This window comes from Platichthys flesus, chromosome 14 (assembly GCF_949316205.1).
Source record: "Platichthys flesus chromosome 14, fPlaFle2.1, whole genome shotgun sequence".
In the NCBI taxonomy this organism is placed as follows: domain Eukaryota; kingdom Metazoa; phylum Chordata; class Actinopteri; order Pleuronectiformes; family Pleuronectidae; genus Platichthys; species Platichthys flesus.
The window spans coordinates 22,464,229-22,480,731 of NC_084958.1; the positions used below are offsets into that span (position 1 = coordinate 22,464,229).

The 16,503-nt window shown below is 43.8% G+C and overlaps 1 protein-coding gene across 1 annotated transcript in view; it reads right to left on the reverse strand.

The window, feature by feature from the left end:
• The window catches only part of pard3ab (par-3 family cell polarity regulator alpha, b), a gene marked incomplete in the record, with an annotated part of 167,119 nt that overhangs the window by 28,264 nt on the left and 122,352 nt on the right, over positions 1–16,503 (reverse strand). Inside the window, 2 exon segments of the mRNA XM_062404070.1 lie at positions 5,206–5,475; positions 12,613–12,741. Of these exon segments, the coding sequence (XP_062260054.1) occupies positions 5,206–5,475; positions 12,613–12,741 (399 nt within the window).

The window sequence follows — 16,503 nt, forward strand, 5'->3', positions numbered from 1 at the left end:
TCGTCCACTCGTCTATTCACACATAATGAGCCAGAGAGCGGAGCAGCTGCAGCTCAGAGACGTGACCGAGGCGCTTTCTTCTCAGGTCCTTGATGGTTTGGATGGAGCGAGGAAAGTTCTTCCAACTCCACGTCTTTAAAAAGTTTTCACATTATTCACAGGGATCTACTTTCAGTCTTTTCAAAAATAAAACCGATTTGAAAAGTGATTTTTTGCATCTGGATCGGAGTCGTTCTCACTCGATGGGAAACGAACCCGAGCAGAAGAATAAACCCGATGTGATAATGTGTTGAACCATCACACGGGGCAGATGCACGTTAATGTGAAAACAGACGAGATAAACAGATTGAGAAAGGCTTAAAGGTCAGATGTGTGGGATTACATCAACATGGGAAGGAGAGTGAAATAAACAACACGGATGATGTCGGCTTCTAAGTGGATTACAGGGGATAATGAGCGAGGGAGGCTTTCATTCTGCTGATCCCATCATTCAGAGAAAAATACTGGCACCTACTGTCGCAGCTAGAATTTGTGAATATTATTTTAAATGCTTTGCGGAGCTCCTCCTTGTTTCTAGTTAGTTTTTTGTGTATTTAATGTGTGGGTCCCCTGTGGAGAGCCTCAGGGGATCATGAACAGACAGATGTTGGATTAGCTGCATGTTTACACTGAATGAAAGAACAGGGTGATGGAATTAACTGTTAAATTAAGAGGAACTCAGCAGCTTATTCATGTGCTGTGGCATCCTACTACTACCACTACTACTAAATAATAATAATACTACTAGTTTATACTGGTAACTTTTTATTTGGTAACTTTTCTACTAAAGCTAAAACAATAAATTAATAAACAATTAATAAAGTTTCAAACCCAGCATCAGAAATTATGAAAGTTTTAGCATCTGTATATTAGGATGGACGGCCATGACAGCTCCCTATAACTGAAGCCAAAACATCTGGCTGGCCCCCTGGTGGCTGGCTGCAGTATAGGTCATAAACCCTATATTCATGTGTTTCAAGAATGCATCACCAGGGTCTCACAGGTTAATCCAGCCCTGGTTTGTTGTGTGTATTTAATGTGTTCAGATATACCTGCCATCATTCTCTATGTGTGGCTTTCTCGCTCGCGCACACACAGACACACACAAACACCCTTGACTTGTCGCTCGCCTACACATTTGCATGCAAACAAAACCAACAAAAGCATTAACATAGCAGAACACGACACAAAGACCAGCATAGAGACACACTTTGACATAACATGAGCACACAGCATTATGTGAAGTCAAGTGTAAACCCACACACAACCACCCACACACACACTCACACAACCTTATCGTCCTGTAGGGCGACTGCTGTGTGTCTGTTTGCCTGCGTCGCCCTTTCTTGTGTGTTTGTGATACAACACGACCGCTCCGCTCCCTCCGAGGCCCCGTATTCCCCCGGTGGAGATGAAATGTAATGGAGCCGATTCAATAAGAGCCTCGCCTCCTCGGGAAACGCCGAGAATCAAATCACGGCGAATCCCTCAGAGCCTTCCCAGCAGCCACTGCTGCCGTGTAGCCGGGGAGGGGAATAAAAACAATGGTGGCTTTTTCACTTGGCTCTGTGCACACTTACGCTCGCACAGCGGGGAAGGAGTGTGATACAGCAAACTGTTCGGGACAATTAAAGGTATTCAACTGAGTGCTGCATGTTTGAATTGAACTCAACTTTAATTAATTTGCAGTAAACATTTAAGAAACAGATGATTTCTTTGGATGTTCACAACAACTTTTGAAGGTCTTTAAGAAAAATAACACAACAAATGTTATCACGTGACAATTACACACTGTGGGACCTTCGGTGAGAGATATTATTTTAGCTGAAATGATGGGACAACACTGGAGGGGATAAAACACTGAGCTTTGGAACATGTTTTGCGTGGCGGGGGGGAAACACAGACCACCAGGGTCCCTGCAGCAAGGTTATGCAATTCGGTTGAGAGCCAAAACAAGAACCACTTAAAAAATAAAAAACGAGCTTGCAGCCTGGTAATCCATTGCACCACCTACGCAATAACCTGCACAGTAACACAACTAAAACAAAAACAAGCTGGACTTCCAATTGACCGTCTTGTTAGAGTATGAGGCCGTGAATATAAAGAGGAGCAGACGTCTGATCCTGAAGGTAAAAGACTCGAGGAGGAAGAGCTTGAAAAGGAGGCAAATTAAAAACAAACTCCTCAGATATTTATGCAGCTGCATCTTGTCAATTTTCTCTTGTTTCCCGTTGAACGCCGCGGTGCTGAGGAGCAACCTGAGACCACCTGGGGGGCAGGATCCTGGTTTCCTCGTTTGGGCTCTGGAGCAGATTGTGGTTGGTTGTGTAAGAAGCGACAGGGTTCAGATGTTAACGTCCTATTGGCCAGAACGAGACCAGATGACTTGATTGATTATTATCACAAGCAGCGGTTTACAGTGGCGTAGTCATATTAAAAGTTGTGTTACTCTGCTTATGTATTATTCTGATTGAACATTGTGGTAGATTAGTTGTTATGTTCATTTATTACTGTAGTTTAAGATTAGAATAACATTCTAGAATTTACAGTTTAAAACATTGATGAAGTCGGACGACAGTTTTATTATTTTTTTAAAAGAGACTTATTTCTTTTTACAGACACGTCAATATCAGTTTCCTGATATTCACAGAATAGACAAATCAGAAAATGATGAGCATTTTATACACATGTTATAATTTGATGTTTATAGTTATTCATTATAAAATGTATGGCAAAAAGGTTTGATAACAATGTCTTAGCTATTGTCTTATATATATATATATATAGATTGGATGATATTTCCCCATCTGCATCTTTTCATGCTCTTTTTTATATATTCTTAAATAAACAGTATTACCAAGCTTTATTATTGTGTGTAAATAATGATTATTATTGTTGTGTATGTTAAAATCTTCTCAAACGTGCAAATCTCTCTGCTCTAGCTTTGACCTCTTCAGTCGGAGTCTGAATCTCAATCTTGTGCCCAACGAAGCAGAAAGAACAACGAGACCAAACAGACACTGATATAAAACGTGACATCACATCATCGCTGATTTGAGTCATGAAATGGGCATAGAACACTATTTACACACACACACACACACACACGTCCATGTGTGCTCTGCAACAAGCACAAGTTCACGCCACAAACTCACTTTAACAACGAACCTGAGCCGAACAGTGAAAAAGGCAAATCCAGCCCAAAGCAATCAGATCTATTTCCAATCTCTCCTAACGAGGTTATGTTTGTACCGAATATTACTTCTAAGCTTTTGAGTCCACAATCACAGAGAAGGCGTGTTTGGCCTCGGCGGACGTTCATGCTCGAGTCCCATTCTCCAATGTTTACTTGATCTGGGCCGATCTACAATAATTGCACAACAATTATTCAGTGCAAAGCATCACAGCTAATTTCCATTTGCCTTGAAAACCGAGCCGACTCTCACAGAACCGTTTTTTAAAAGTGTTAGTGTAAGAAAAGAAATAACATTTTGCTTCACTCTCAGTTTCTATGGACGTGTTATTGCTTTGATCAAATCTCCACAGTCCTTAAGCTCTGGTATCACTTCATGCTGCCATCCGAGTCCCGTAATAACAAACACCCCCGCCGCCGGGAGAGTCCCCCTCCCTCCTGTGCCTGGCAAGGTGGGGTCTAATTCACTTCCTGTTCAGTGGGGGGGCAGACAGGACGCAGGAAACGCACTTCCTGCTTCTCTCAGGAGGTATATTTTTCTTACGATGGAGGGATCAGGGGAACGACACACAATCTTTGAGGAGTTGTGTGTCCCTGGCACCTACACTGCTGTAATCACAACATCCTGAAGTCACACATAGAGCCAATCTGGACATTTACTGTAAACTTGCAGGATTCAAAACTTAACAAAAGTGTCTATTGAAGCATTTCATCACTAATCCATTAGCTACTTGTTGTTGTTGTTGTTGTTGTTGTGGACTCTATGGGAAAAAGCTTTTCTTGCAAATCCTGTTCACTCCAAAGAGGAACAAAGCTCACAGGAGGCCGGGGGAGAAAACATTAAATTGCTTATGTGGTGGTTGAGGGAAAACGCTGTAATCTGTAATAAGGCGATGATTAGATTCTAAATCATGAGCGTTCTCCCTCACCTAATTAAATACAGACCCCAGATCTGCGATGCTGCTGCTGTGTTATCTTCTGCTTTGCATCTGCATTCCTCAACACAGAAGCCACATCAGGGATTTAAGGAGACAGAAATGAAGGCGTGACAACAGCAGCTCAATGAAGTATGAATCAATATGAGCTACAACGGTGGTGAGGTCCACACAGGCTGCCGGGGCCATGTGGGGATGCGTGGAAACCAAGACAAGCCCGTGCATTCAGCTGGTGATGTGCACGGCCTCTGTGCTCCTGCCACGCTGCAGCCAGAGTTTCACAAATCCATCACGGGGGCTGAAGATCTCTGCATTGATGGGAGAAGGACCGGGGAGCAGAGCTGCGTTTCTTTGGACGACTATCGCTGCAAGGGACTTTGCTTTGCACGTCGCTTCGCTTGAGATATATGAACTCAGAGAAAAGGGATCCGAATGTTCTTAATCATGGGTTTGAGCCGGCGGCAGCTCGGTCAGAACACTTCCGGTGAAGGCAGGGAAATTGGGGGGGAGTGCAGTGAAAAGGTGGAATCAACAAGGGAGAGAAAGACAGGTAGAAAGGTCACAGGAGACAGGAAGAGAGACGGATATTCAAAGGTTTCCATTCACTCACCGCCTCCCCAGAGTAATCCCACACCCCCCCGGAGAACGCTGCATTGTGTCAGGCAGTCGGCGAGCTGACATTTACCACCTGCCTTCTGTTGCTGTGATTATTTTCTCCTGTAGGTGTGATAGCCGGCTGCCGCAGAGTTACAAGAGCCGAGCAGAGGAAGAACCAGACCCCGGTAAAAAGAGCTTTCAGGGAAATACCAGGTCTGGGTTGTGCTTTTGAATCGGAGGGGAAATGGCTGCTGAGCATCTCGTCAGCTGCTCTGAACGTATACGACTCATAAATCAGATTGATGGGAGGAGACTTCACTGGAATTCATTGGTTTCAATTCATTTTTCATGGAATGAAATGACCCCGGCCTCAGCTGAGGAGAAACCGTCAAACTAAAGATGGACACCTTCAGAGTCTGAGAGGAATGAATCCAGGCCTACCTGTCTGCAGAAGGAGGCCGGTCGCTGCGGGCCTTGCTGACGGGGGTGTAGAGGGAATCCGAGTGCTGGTGCTGGTGGTGTGCGTGGATGTGCGGGTAATCGTCACGGGGGCTGTGCGGTCGGCTGTGGCCGCTGTCCACCGAGCTGTTCAGGGGGTTGATGCCGGCGTACGTGTGCTCCTCCTCCGACGTGCGACTCACGTCCAGGATCTCGGCGTAGTCCCGTTCCCGGGCCTGCCGCTCCCTCAGCTCCCTCGTCTTAGCCTGGATCCTGGAGATGAAGAACGGAAACATCTCAATGTTCTGAGAATCTTTTATTCTGTCACAATGAAGATGGTCATGTGCAGCTTGGGGCTGGGATCTGGGTTGGAGCCTCATTTATGTATCAAGGGCTCTATTGTGTTCATAAGCATATTGCAGAGGCTACTTTTTGTAAACCAAAGACAAATGTAATGTTTACAGAACATTTACTCTTGGAGGACAGTCCCGTGGTCAGAGTGGTCATTAGGACCCGAGGACCAACAGAGCAAGGACGCCAGTGGAACTGCTCCGATTATCATTTTTTAAATCTATATTTAGTTTATCTGCATTATATAGTAAAGTAGCATCTTTTTAACTTCATGCACCAACATGTAGAACTCTGTATAATAAACAATAAAGTCTTTATCTATCTATCTATGTATCTTCTATAGAGTTTGGTCATTTTAATTATAATAACAGGGTTGTATTGGGTTATAGAATTATATAATGTAAACTATTCAGCCTCAGACACTGGAGCAGAGGAGCTGGAGTGCTACTCAACTGAAGCACAATGAAAAGGAAAGAGTTATAAAACCTCTTTAGGTTAAATTAGCATCTACTTCTACTGATGGTAGAACTGTATGAATAGAAATTAAAGACTTGTTGAATCTTGATTAAAACTGAGTGTGGAGCCACATCAGCAAAACAACTTAGTTTCACAACACCTTATGTTTGCTGGTCAAACTGGTTTAGAGTTTTTGAACCTCTTAATAGATAAATATTTTAAAGCTCGAGACCACGTTTCATTTTGAAAACTCAACGGTTGTAAATAAATCTGAACTGATGTTCTGGATGAACATTGTTGTTTATTAAACACCTTTATTAAATGAAAATGTTACGAGACGTGATGTAAACCTCAGGAGACAAAACTCTCTGTGACGTGCGACAGCAACATCTGCAAGTGGTTGTTGGTTCTGTTTTCTCAACTTTCCATTACAGAGCAGAGAGTGGAGTCTATTATTTATGTTTCCCCCCCCCAATGAATAATACCATAAACAATGCATAATAGACTCTCGCCCCCACAACACGTCGAACAAGGAAAGCACTTTGTATTCACAGAGTGCCGGTAATGTATAGCTGCCCTCGTTTTACACACAAACACACACACACAGACACACACACACACCTCTGACACCTCTCTGTCTCACGGCTAAATCACACACACTCTCTCTCTCTTTAGGCCATTATCTTGTGAATAACTGGCAACATCATTTTCTACAGCGGGGGGCGGGGGGGCTACCTTTTGCGCAGCCCCATAATTACTGCCTTGCCAATTATCAGAGCTTTACAACTACCAATTATCATACTGCTCTCTTTTCTCCAGGCTCCTTTTTAATGGCGGCGGGAAAGCGAATGGGACAGCCGCAGTGGTGGGGAGGTGGGGGGGGGGGGCAACGTCACAGAACACTCAGCGGGGCTAAAATCTGAAAAAATGCTTCCTCCAGAAAAAGTGCATGCTGTGCATAATGAAACAATACTTCTCCTCTTCGGAGGGAGCAAGGTGTGGATAATAAATGGAGGAGAAACATCTAAATAGGTCTGGTAATGCACTTGATGACTACCCCCCCCCCCCCCCCCCCAGCCTGGACAGGGGGTAACAGTCTTTTCAGCAAAACATAAACTTATTCAAACAACCTCCCCGGTGTCACAGGGAGGCTCGTGGACCTGCACACTGTGCACACTATTTGTAGACTAAGCAATTATCTAATGGTGCAGAAGGAAGCGGGGCCCTTGAGGGGATCTATCTTTAGAGCCACGGGGGAAAAACAGGGTTTTCCATCAGAGAAAGCAGCAGCAGCAGCAGGAGTGGGAGCAGGAGGAGTGGGAGCAGCTACTGATTGTATACACAAGCACAGTGGCTGATAAGATAAGACCAGACATACCAGTCCAGAGCATGACCTTCTCTGTGCAGCCCCTTCCCATGACCAGGCAGCAGACAAGTCAACGGGGACGGCTTCTGAGAGAGGGAGGACGAGGCTTTGACTCAGGGGACAAGAGATATCACAGATCTCGTGAAGTGTTGAAGACAGAGCAAGGACGACTTCAATACAGTGTATGCAGCAGTATTATATTATATTATCCAGTGATTCATTATATTGATTTGATGGCATTTATTTTTTGTCAGAATTTGATTAGGGTGAAAAACAAATCACCTTCTGTTCAAAGAAATGAACCCAAACAACAGAGTGAAGTACAAAGATCATTTTACAAAGAGATTAAATCAAATAATCAAATAATTTTCTGGCAGATGAAAGAAAACAACAATCAAAGTTGATCACAACTATTAAAAACAATGAGACTAAACTCTTTTAAGATACGATAATAGAAAACCAGAAAATTTGAAAAAATCAAACAAACTTTGCTCGAAATCTGTCTCAACCAAATGTTCTATAAAGATATTGAGGGATTTTGAGTTTATCATTATCATGGCAGCTGGTTTGTAATATAAATATAATTTAGCTTTGTCTGCTTCCTAAACAGAAGCAGACAAAGCTTCCAGAGGGACAGAGGAGGACAACCTGAACTTCTGTTTGTCAGAGTTCCTCAAATGATAGGACACAAGTTTGTGTGCATATCAAGAACTCAGGAGGAAAGTTAAAGAAGGATTGTCGTGTGTGTTTTAACAGTCCTGCAGCTTGTTGCATGGACAGGAAACTCTGCCCACTTTGCTCTGAACCCAGCAGAACCATTTCCAAACCACTGGCAGTGGGGCGCCATGTGCTGAAAGGCATTTTCAATCAGAAAGAGCCTTCAGAGAATAATTCAAGGTTCCTGGTGTGAATCCTGAGAGATTAACTGTGACCAGCCTTCATGGAAGCTTTTCAAACATTTTCAACTTCGCTCCACAAATAGACAATCACGCTGATTGAAATGGGACAGGAAGGAAAAGCACACTTGGTCTAATCATTGCCCCTCAGTCCCAAAATATTTGTGCAAGGAGAAACCTTGATGAGAGATGAAAACACTCTTAGCGTGAAGGGTAAGTGGTCGGAGGAGGAGAGTCGGAGGTCGGACAGAGAATGGAGCGTCGCAGGAAAAGAAGGAGAGAACAGATAAAAGAGGAGAGAAGGCACATGGTTTAAAGAAGGTGTTTGGCGAGTGACCTTTCTACCACATGGAGCCAGAACAATGGTCCATTATGTGCCATTGTGCCCACTGTGTAATAAACCTTCCTTTTAGACACAATGCTGACATGAGTGATAGAGCACGGGAGAAAGGCAGGAAGTGCGTGAAGGAAGAAGGTCCAGCAGGATAAGATTGCTGCTGGATTGATAACGCAGGAACCTTCTATGGTCGATGGAAATAAAAGTTGAAAAACCTGCAACACTTCGATAATTCACACGGGTCCAAAGCAGGTACAAGCAAAAAGTCCAGGAAATGATGGCGTGCATTTGGATTTCATGAAATAAATGGTAAAGGAACTCAAGAGTGTCCAGGTCGAGGGGACGTCACTCAGACAAATGACTTGAAGACCGTTCAGAACACCGGCTGCTTTATGGACTGAGCTTTTGAACTGTTTTGCCGTATGACTGCCTCTTAAAGCACAAACTGGATTTATACATGTGGTGAGTGTACTTTAGTTCACAAGCAGCTCTGGCAAACAAAGTGTTGTCCCCGTAAGTTTGTGTTGGCTCTTTACAACACAGCACAGGCCAATGGCATCTGGTAGCCAACAGTGTGTTGGCCAATCACAGAGCTGCAAATACCGATGCCATGAAGAAAACGTGATTTCTGTCCTAAACAGCAAAGATAAGGAAAGTAATGGAAGAGCTAGCCTCATCTTTCTAATCTGAAAGACATTAGAATGGTCTAATACCTTCATCTACTAATTGCAGAGAGCTCTGTATGAAAGTGGATCGCAGGTTGAGGACGGTATGTTTTTGTTCAGGTCCCAACTGAGTGCAAGATATCAATATAAAATACACTTTTAATAAACACAACTCCAGGTGCAGCAGTCGGCCTTTACCTGCTGTGGCTCAATTACTGCAAATCAATTTCACAGTTTCAGAAACAAAGCTGCAACCAGCATCAACACCGACTGAACAAACATCCCATTCCAAGCAGGCAGGTTTAGAAAAGGCTCTGCCCTGGTTTAAATAACGAAGAAATAGCCCTGATGCATCCTGAGGTGGTTCAAACTAGAGGTATACTAAACCTCTGTGGGGTCATTATCAAGGTCATTGATGTCACTCGGTCTAAAGTGACTCCAGCTACTCTAAGGACGGTTGAAACAAGAGTCAACGGCATCAAGGAACCTTGTTAACGACTGGGACTTTTTGGAGTCACGTAAGGCCCGTTGTGAAGGGATCTTAGACTTCCGGGTACAGGATGAAAGGTCAGCACTGTAGATGGGAGATCAGTGGAGTCACAGCTTCCTTTTTAAACCTTCTCCATCCCAAAATATGTGATTTGTTGTCCCTGAAAGTCCCAGGATGTCCTAAATGTCCCTTATCCCTCAACCTGCCAGTTCATCCCGTCCCAGGAAATGTAACAACACTTCACGTGACAAAAACCAATTCGATGACTCGGCCCCCGGTGACTACTACGACTAATGACTGTTGTTACGACAGTTAATGAACAATCAGAAATCGATGTTCTTGTCAATTTCCCCAAGAGTTTAAACGACTAGGATTCCCAGAGCAGTCGAAAGTGGAGAAGCCTCTAGGACGATTCCTCCATCGAGCCCATTTGCCTCTGGCCCTTTTCACACCTGCTATTAACATGCGTAGCTGCAGTTTCATATTAAATCCAACGTATATTATATCTTCTCCAACACACTATTGTCGTCAGACGGGGTAAAAACAACACAACTAGGTCTTGGTGATTAGAAAGGACGTACGTCTCCAGCGACCACTTGTTATTGGATCGTAGCTCCTCGCTCTATATACAGATAAACACGTGGTCGGATCACTCAGGAGGTCGGATGTTAACACCGGGTCTCAACTCAGTGTTTGATTCTCTGATCACACGGTGACCAGGATGCAGGTCAGACTCAGGACTAACACATTACACAACATGGCACCTTCATATTGACAATGAACACTTTGCTCCAAACAGCTCGTGCATGTGTTCTTCTCTTTAAATTAGCATATAGAGCATCCCTGGCCTGTCTGGGCTGTCTGTCTGGATCTGCTTGAGTAGCTGGGGGTTGGAATCCACTGGGAGCTGAGATTTAAACCTGCTTTCCATCGAGTCAATCACAGCTGGATTAACCACAGCCCTTTGGCAGAGGCCAATCAATAGGTGCAGTGCAGTGAGGTGCCAGAACCTCACAGCTGAACCTTGGGGGAGCAGCTCGAAGAAACACAACTAACTAGATTGTTGTTTAAAAGCCAAGGAGCCACAGACTTCCTGCGTCCTCAGCGGGATCCTCCCGTCAATATCAGCGCTATTTCAGCTGATGGTTAAATCCAAACGACAGGCGAGTTCGTGCTTTCTGGGGGTGGGGTGGGGTAGGGGGGGGCACGGTTGGTTGGAGTGAGTCATACACCCAACGCTGAACAAAATAATTAAAGCATCGACTTCACAACTGCTGTCAAACAATCCCCAGATAGTTCCTGCCCAGTGGACGCCCACCTGCATTTAGCTCATTCTGGTTCCTCGGCCTCTAGTTTGCCTGATTTCCCTGAGCTCCCTCTTTGCCCTGAGCTCCACACGACAAAACTGTTGTACGCCAACAAACAACAAGAACAAATAAACACACAAAATAACTGACCCAGTTCCTGCGGACACCCTGTCCCCAGGAAGATAAGGAAACTGGTTTAAAATACTAGAGCAGTTTGGTGAAATGCTACACTACTTATTTTGAGGGGAAGTATTAAAAACAACCTGAGAGTCAAGAACTTCATAAGAAGAATAAATGTGGATTTTGAATATTGTAAGACTGAAAAGCTTCAAAACTCACTTACAATGATCTGATTAAAATTACGTATATAACCACAATTAACCGACTAAATCCGCTGTGTCCGTTTTTCCATGTTTGAAATAAGTCTTCCAGGATTCCGAGGTCCAGCGTGGTTGAATCTCCATCACGACAATAAACGCACGCGACTCTAACATCCGAGGTCTGGAACCGGTGGCGGAGGAGCCACGGACTTGATTAACATACAAAGCGACCGTTCTGAACTTTCAACGATATCCAGCGGAACAACCGAAATCGTGTGACGTGGCATTTGCGATAACCTTATGCCAATTAAAAATAAAGACTCGGCTATTATCGTATTACCGGACTATCTGCTCTGCGGGCGTAGAGAAAGAATTACAAACTGAAATTTTCATAACGAGCAACTGAGGGGAGTAATGACTCCTGCCCCTACACCGGGAGCAAGGGAATTAATTAGCTGGCAGGGCTGTGATGGCCTTGGCATTTACAAACCATTGCCACAAAAAAACACTGGCACGCCTGACATTTAGTTTGGTTAAAAGAGCGAGACAGAGGTGCACCGAGGAAGAGACTCTGGGCGGTTCGGTTTTGGCCCCCCCCCAGAAAATCTTCTTCATTGCTTTTTGTGCAGAAGTTGGTTTCATGTTCAAGTGGCTTGAGTGTTAACAGTGATCTGTGCTTATCAATTAGAAAAAAAACATGTTTAAATGGAGTTGTTGCACGTGATGGTATTTTAAAACAGAATTGACCTTGTTGATATCGTCTATAAAAGACACTCGAGAGATTCAGGGCGAACAGAATCGACTTCACCATATTGAATATTAACTGACTTTAGAAAAACTAAGAATACATGAGCAAACACTAAATTATAAATCAAAAACCTAAAACTCTGAAAATGTATTTGTCGTCCACTAAGTTTACTTTTTCAACTTCAGTGCGTTGAGAGAAGGAAAGCTGAGAGGAGTGAGGGAAGGTTTCCTTTCCTATTTGCACTTTCAGCACAAACATCCAGGCGATTGAAACACATTTTAAAACTCAGAAACATAACGAGTGATTCCCAAGAGCAAATCAAGAAATCTTTGATTATCCACTTTGGTTCCTAAGCCTCAGCGCAGCAGCAAGGTTGATATCAGATCCCAGAAGGAAAAAGCAGCCCAGTGACAGAATGATCAGAATACATTTCACCATGACTCAGCAGAAACAGAGGCATCACGGAGGTCCTACCTCTCCTGCTCCATCCTCATCTTCAGCGTCTCCTCCTCAGAAACCTGCGTCTCCTCCGACCTCCACTTGCTGGAGCCTTTCCGATCCAGCTTCTCCCCCGGACGCTCGTCCTTCCTGTGCTTCCCGAACCTGCGTCACAAACACACAACAACGATTAATACCCATCAGGTTTATTACTTTGATAACGTGGGGACAAGGCTGAACAAATTAAGACCCATCCAATCTGACTTTAGGACAATTGAATACACTTTTAAAATGAAATCCAAGACATTTTAAGACCTTTTAAGGATCTGCAAGAAACTGCCGAACCGATTTGGGCTCAAAAGAAGGGCCATTTGATTTTGGGGAGGATCCATCTTGACATTTCTGAGATTTCCCAAAGAATAATTCTTGGACGTGTTAAATTAATAAATGAACACATTAACACATTTTCTCATATTATATTATACTGTATTACATTGCATATTGCAATCGGACACTGTTTCCTGTTTTGCATTTAATTTTTTACTTCACTTTTTATATATTTTATGTTTCATATATTTTTATTCAGAAATGTTTATATCAAAATAAATGCTACTTTGTATAAATATTGGAAAAAAGTGAGTAAATATATACTGGTTTTCCTATGTATGTTGTATTTATTGCGTTTTATGTTTCTATGTTCATTGTAAGCACCAATAACCAGAGCAAATTCCTTGTAGGTGTAAACCTACTTGGCAATAAAATACTTCTGATTCTGATTCTGAAAAACATCCGGCATATTCAGGGATCTAATATCTAAGGGAGCGTGGAATTAAATTCTCATTCTTCTGGACTAGATGAGCCAAAACACACAAAAGCATCTCTTGTGATTGTATTTTTATTGACAAGCAGGTAAACTGATAAAAATGCTAAACGTCTCTCCGTCCACAGCCTGAGACTCGAAACTTGAAAGTTCACTGATCTCACCGAAAACTTTCTTCAGCGATCACAGAGGCTAACGGCAGGCGCGACTCAATCGAGCCCCAAACGAACCAATCTGAGAAGAACGTCTCTCGAGTTCAAACCCCATTCAGGTCGTTTAAAGCTGGTAAACGAAGGAGGTGTGGACGCGGCCCATCGCAGTAATTATATTCATAGGGAGGGAGTGACTCTGAGCCGTGGCAGAGATATTTCAGCTTGATTGACTCGGTATAAAGCTGCAGCCTGTTGAAGAAATGACTTTGGCACCGGGCTCGCCTCCACAATGAGCTGCCATGATTATTCATGAGGAAATTGGTCCACGGAGAATATCTATGACTTCTAAAGAGACAACGTACATGTGTGTGTGTGGGTCTGAGTGTGTCTGTGTGTGTCTGTGTGTGTTAATACCACAGACAGAAGACAGGGAACCAGAGAGAATAAAGAGAATGAACACACGCAAGAGAAACTCAATGAATGAAACATTAAAACCACAAACTAAACTATGGTGAAGAAAAGAAAGACGGCCGCAAGAGGTGTTAGTGTGTGTCTCTGTATGTGTGTGTTTGTGTGTGTGTGTTTGAGTGTGTGTGTTTGAGTGTGTGTGTGAGTTTGTGAGACGATAGAAAGAAGCTGAAGGGGAGTGAAAGTCTGAGATCAAAAGCAAACCAAAGAGGTAAAACACTGGGATTCAAGTGTGTTTACTAATTAAAGCAAATTGCCTCGATATGAATCAGAGAGACAAGAACCTGTTGAGATGAGGTGTGTGTTTGTGTGTGTGTGTGTGTGTGTGTGTGTGTGTGTAACCATAGAGAAGAAAGAGACTTGAAAACAAGGGGGAAATAAAGTAAATCAATGGCAGAAACACACAGAGGGAGAGAAAAGGAATAAAAGCCGTTGAATGTGCAGAGAGAGAAACCAGCGGTGCGAGTGTGTAGGAGTGTGTGAAGCAGCGAGACACAAAAGAGAAAAAGAGACGACAACAACACTACGTGGGAAAAAGAGGTGAGAAGCAAAAAAATACATGAATGAATAAAAGAGGGAGAGAAAACTACATATCCAAAAGTAAAATGAATCATATGCAGCTTATTTTTTAGGCCGATGGACTAAAGCCCAAACACAACAGAATCATAGCCCTGCGGCAAAACATGTCTGGCATCACTTTGGCATCATTAGTTACACACACACACACACACAGACACACACACGCAGAGATGCCGCCCGGAGCTTTGACGTCTGGTCTTTTTGTTTAACGCCATGTGTGGAGCTCACAGAAACATGTAACTAAGGCTTAAGCTGGCTTTTGTAAAACCATCAGACGTGACGGGGATTTGTTAAACTTGTAACTGAAAGTTTCTCAAATGAAACAATTATTATTTATTGTGTTAGACGATGAAGTCTGAGACGGTTTCCTATCAGACATGTGAACATCTCATGTCGAGGGAAGCAGGTCGTCTGGTTCTCCTGCGGTGGAATGTAAAAGAAAAAACTGAGTGAAAACCAGGAGATAGAAGAAACCGCAGCTGGGGTGTGTGTGTCTGTCGGGGGGGGGGGGGGGGGGGCCCACAGACTAAGGTCCATTACCTGATTAATTTAACTGCGGCCGTCTGAGAGACTGACGGCTTTCTGTTAATGCTAAGAGCAGGAGCCATTTATCACAGAGGGAGATGGTCGACACTTTCTCTCTCCACACCACTAACTCTCATTAACAGCCCCTGAAAAAGACCCACAGCCTGACTCACAATGTAACACACACAGACACACACACACACACACACAGACACTAAGATTTATGACTGAAAAGAAAAAACTTTGAAGAGGAGTCTGACTATAAACCACGACACGGGGGCGTTTGATAATCGTATATTCCGGGCACGGTCGGGTCCGCCCTCTGTCGCGAGCCCAGTTGATAAATCGGCTTTCACGCGTTTCTGTGGTTTGAAAAGACAACTTCAAAATGTCAAGGATTCCACTCACTCTATTCCACCTGCCATTTTCACAGCACGAGGGGGGGGGGAGCGACTCGGCCGCTGCTCCCTAAGATATGATCCCAGTGTGAGGGCCTTTGTGAAAATGTCAACGATGCCAGTGATAAATACTGAAATGATATTCCCAGCATTAATAAAAAGTTACTACACAGAGAAAGTATCTGTCACTTCTCAGTTGAGTGAAACTCTTCCACCTATCTAGGATTCTATAATTTGATAATGGGGCCGAGAAGCACGAAGTCAAACCAACACAACACAAATCTCACTGAGAGCTTCTTATATTTGTAAGAAGTGAGGACTCCTCGTTAAATGATTTTTAAAAGGACCCATCATCAGATTACTGTGTTGCTCAATGTCGTTTCTCCTCCTGTAGCTCATCATGAAGCTGGTCACGAGTCTTTTCTGAGTTCAGGCTTGTTCACTTGTTCATGGCGATGGCGACAAACATGCACACACACAGACACACACAGACACACCATGCACACACACAGACACACACAGACACACCATGCACACACACACACACACACACACACACACACACTTAAACCACTGCAAAATTAGCGCAGGCCTCGAATTTCTGGGCAGCGACCATCTTCCCCGATGCCAAGCTAACAGACTGGGTGTTGCTTCTGAGTCCAAGTGATGATCAGAGAGAGAGAGAGAGAGAGGGAGGGAGAGAGAGAGAGAGGGGGGGGGGGGTGATAGAGAGTGAGTGAGAGAGAGAGAGAAGGAGAGAGAGAGAGAGAGATGGCTGCAGTTGTTGTGTTGGCAGGAGTTGATGGTAATGAGGCTTTGATTGGGACTGAGTGTGAGGCCTTCGAGACATGAGAGGGTCAGGCAGTGGAAGCTCTGTTGATCTCACACAGACACACACACTCACACATATACACTCACTCACACATACACACACTCACACATACACACACTCACACACACACACAAACACAGTTTTCCAACTTTT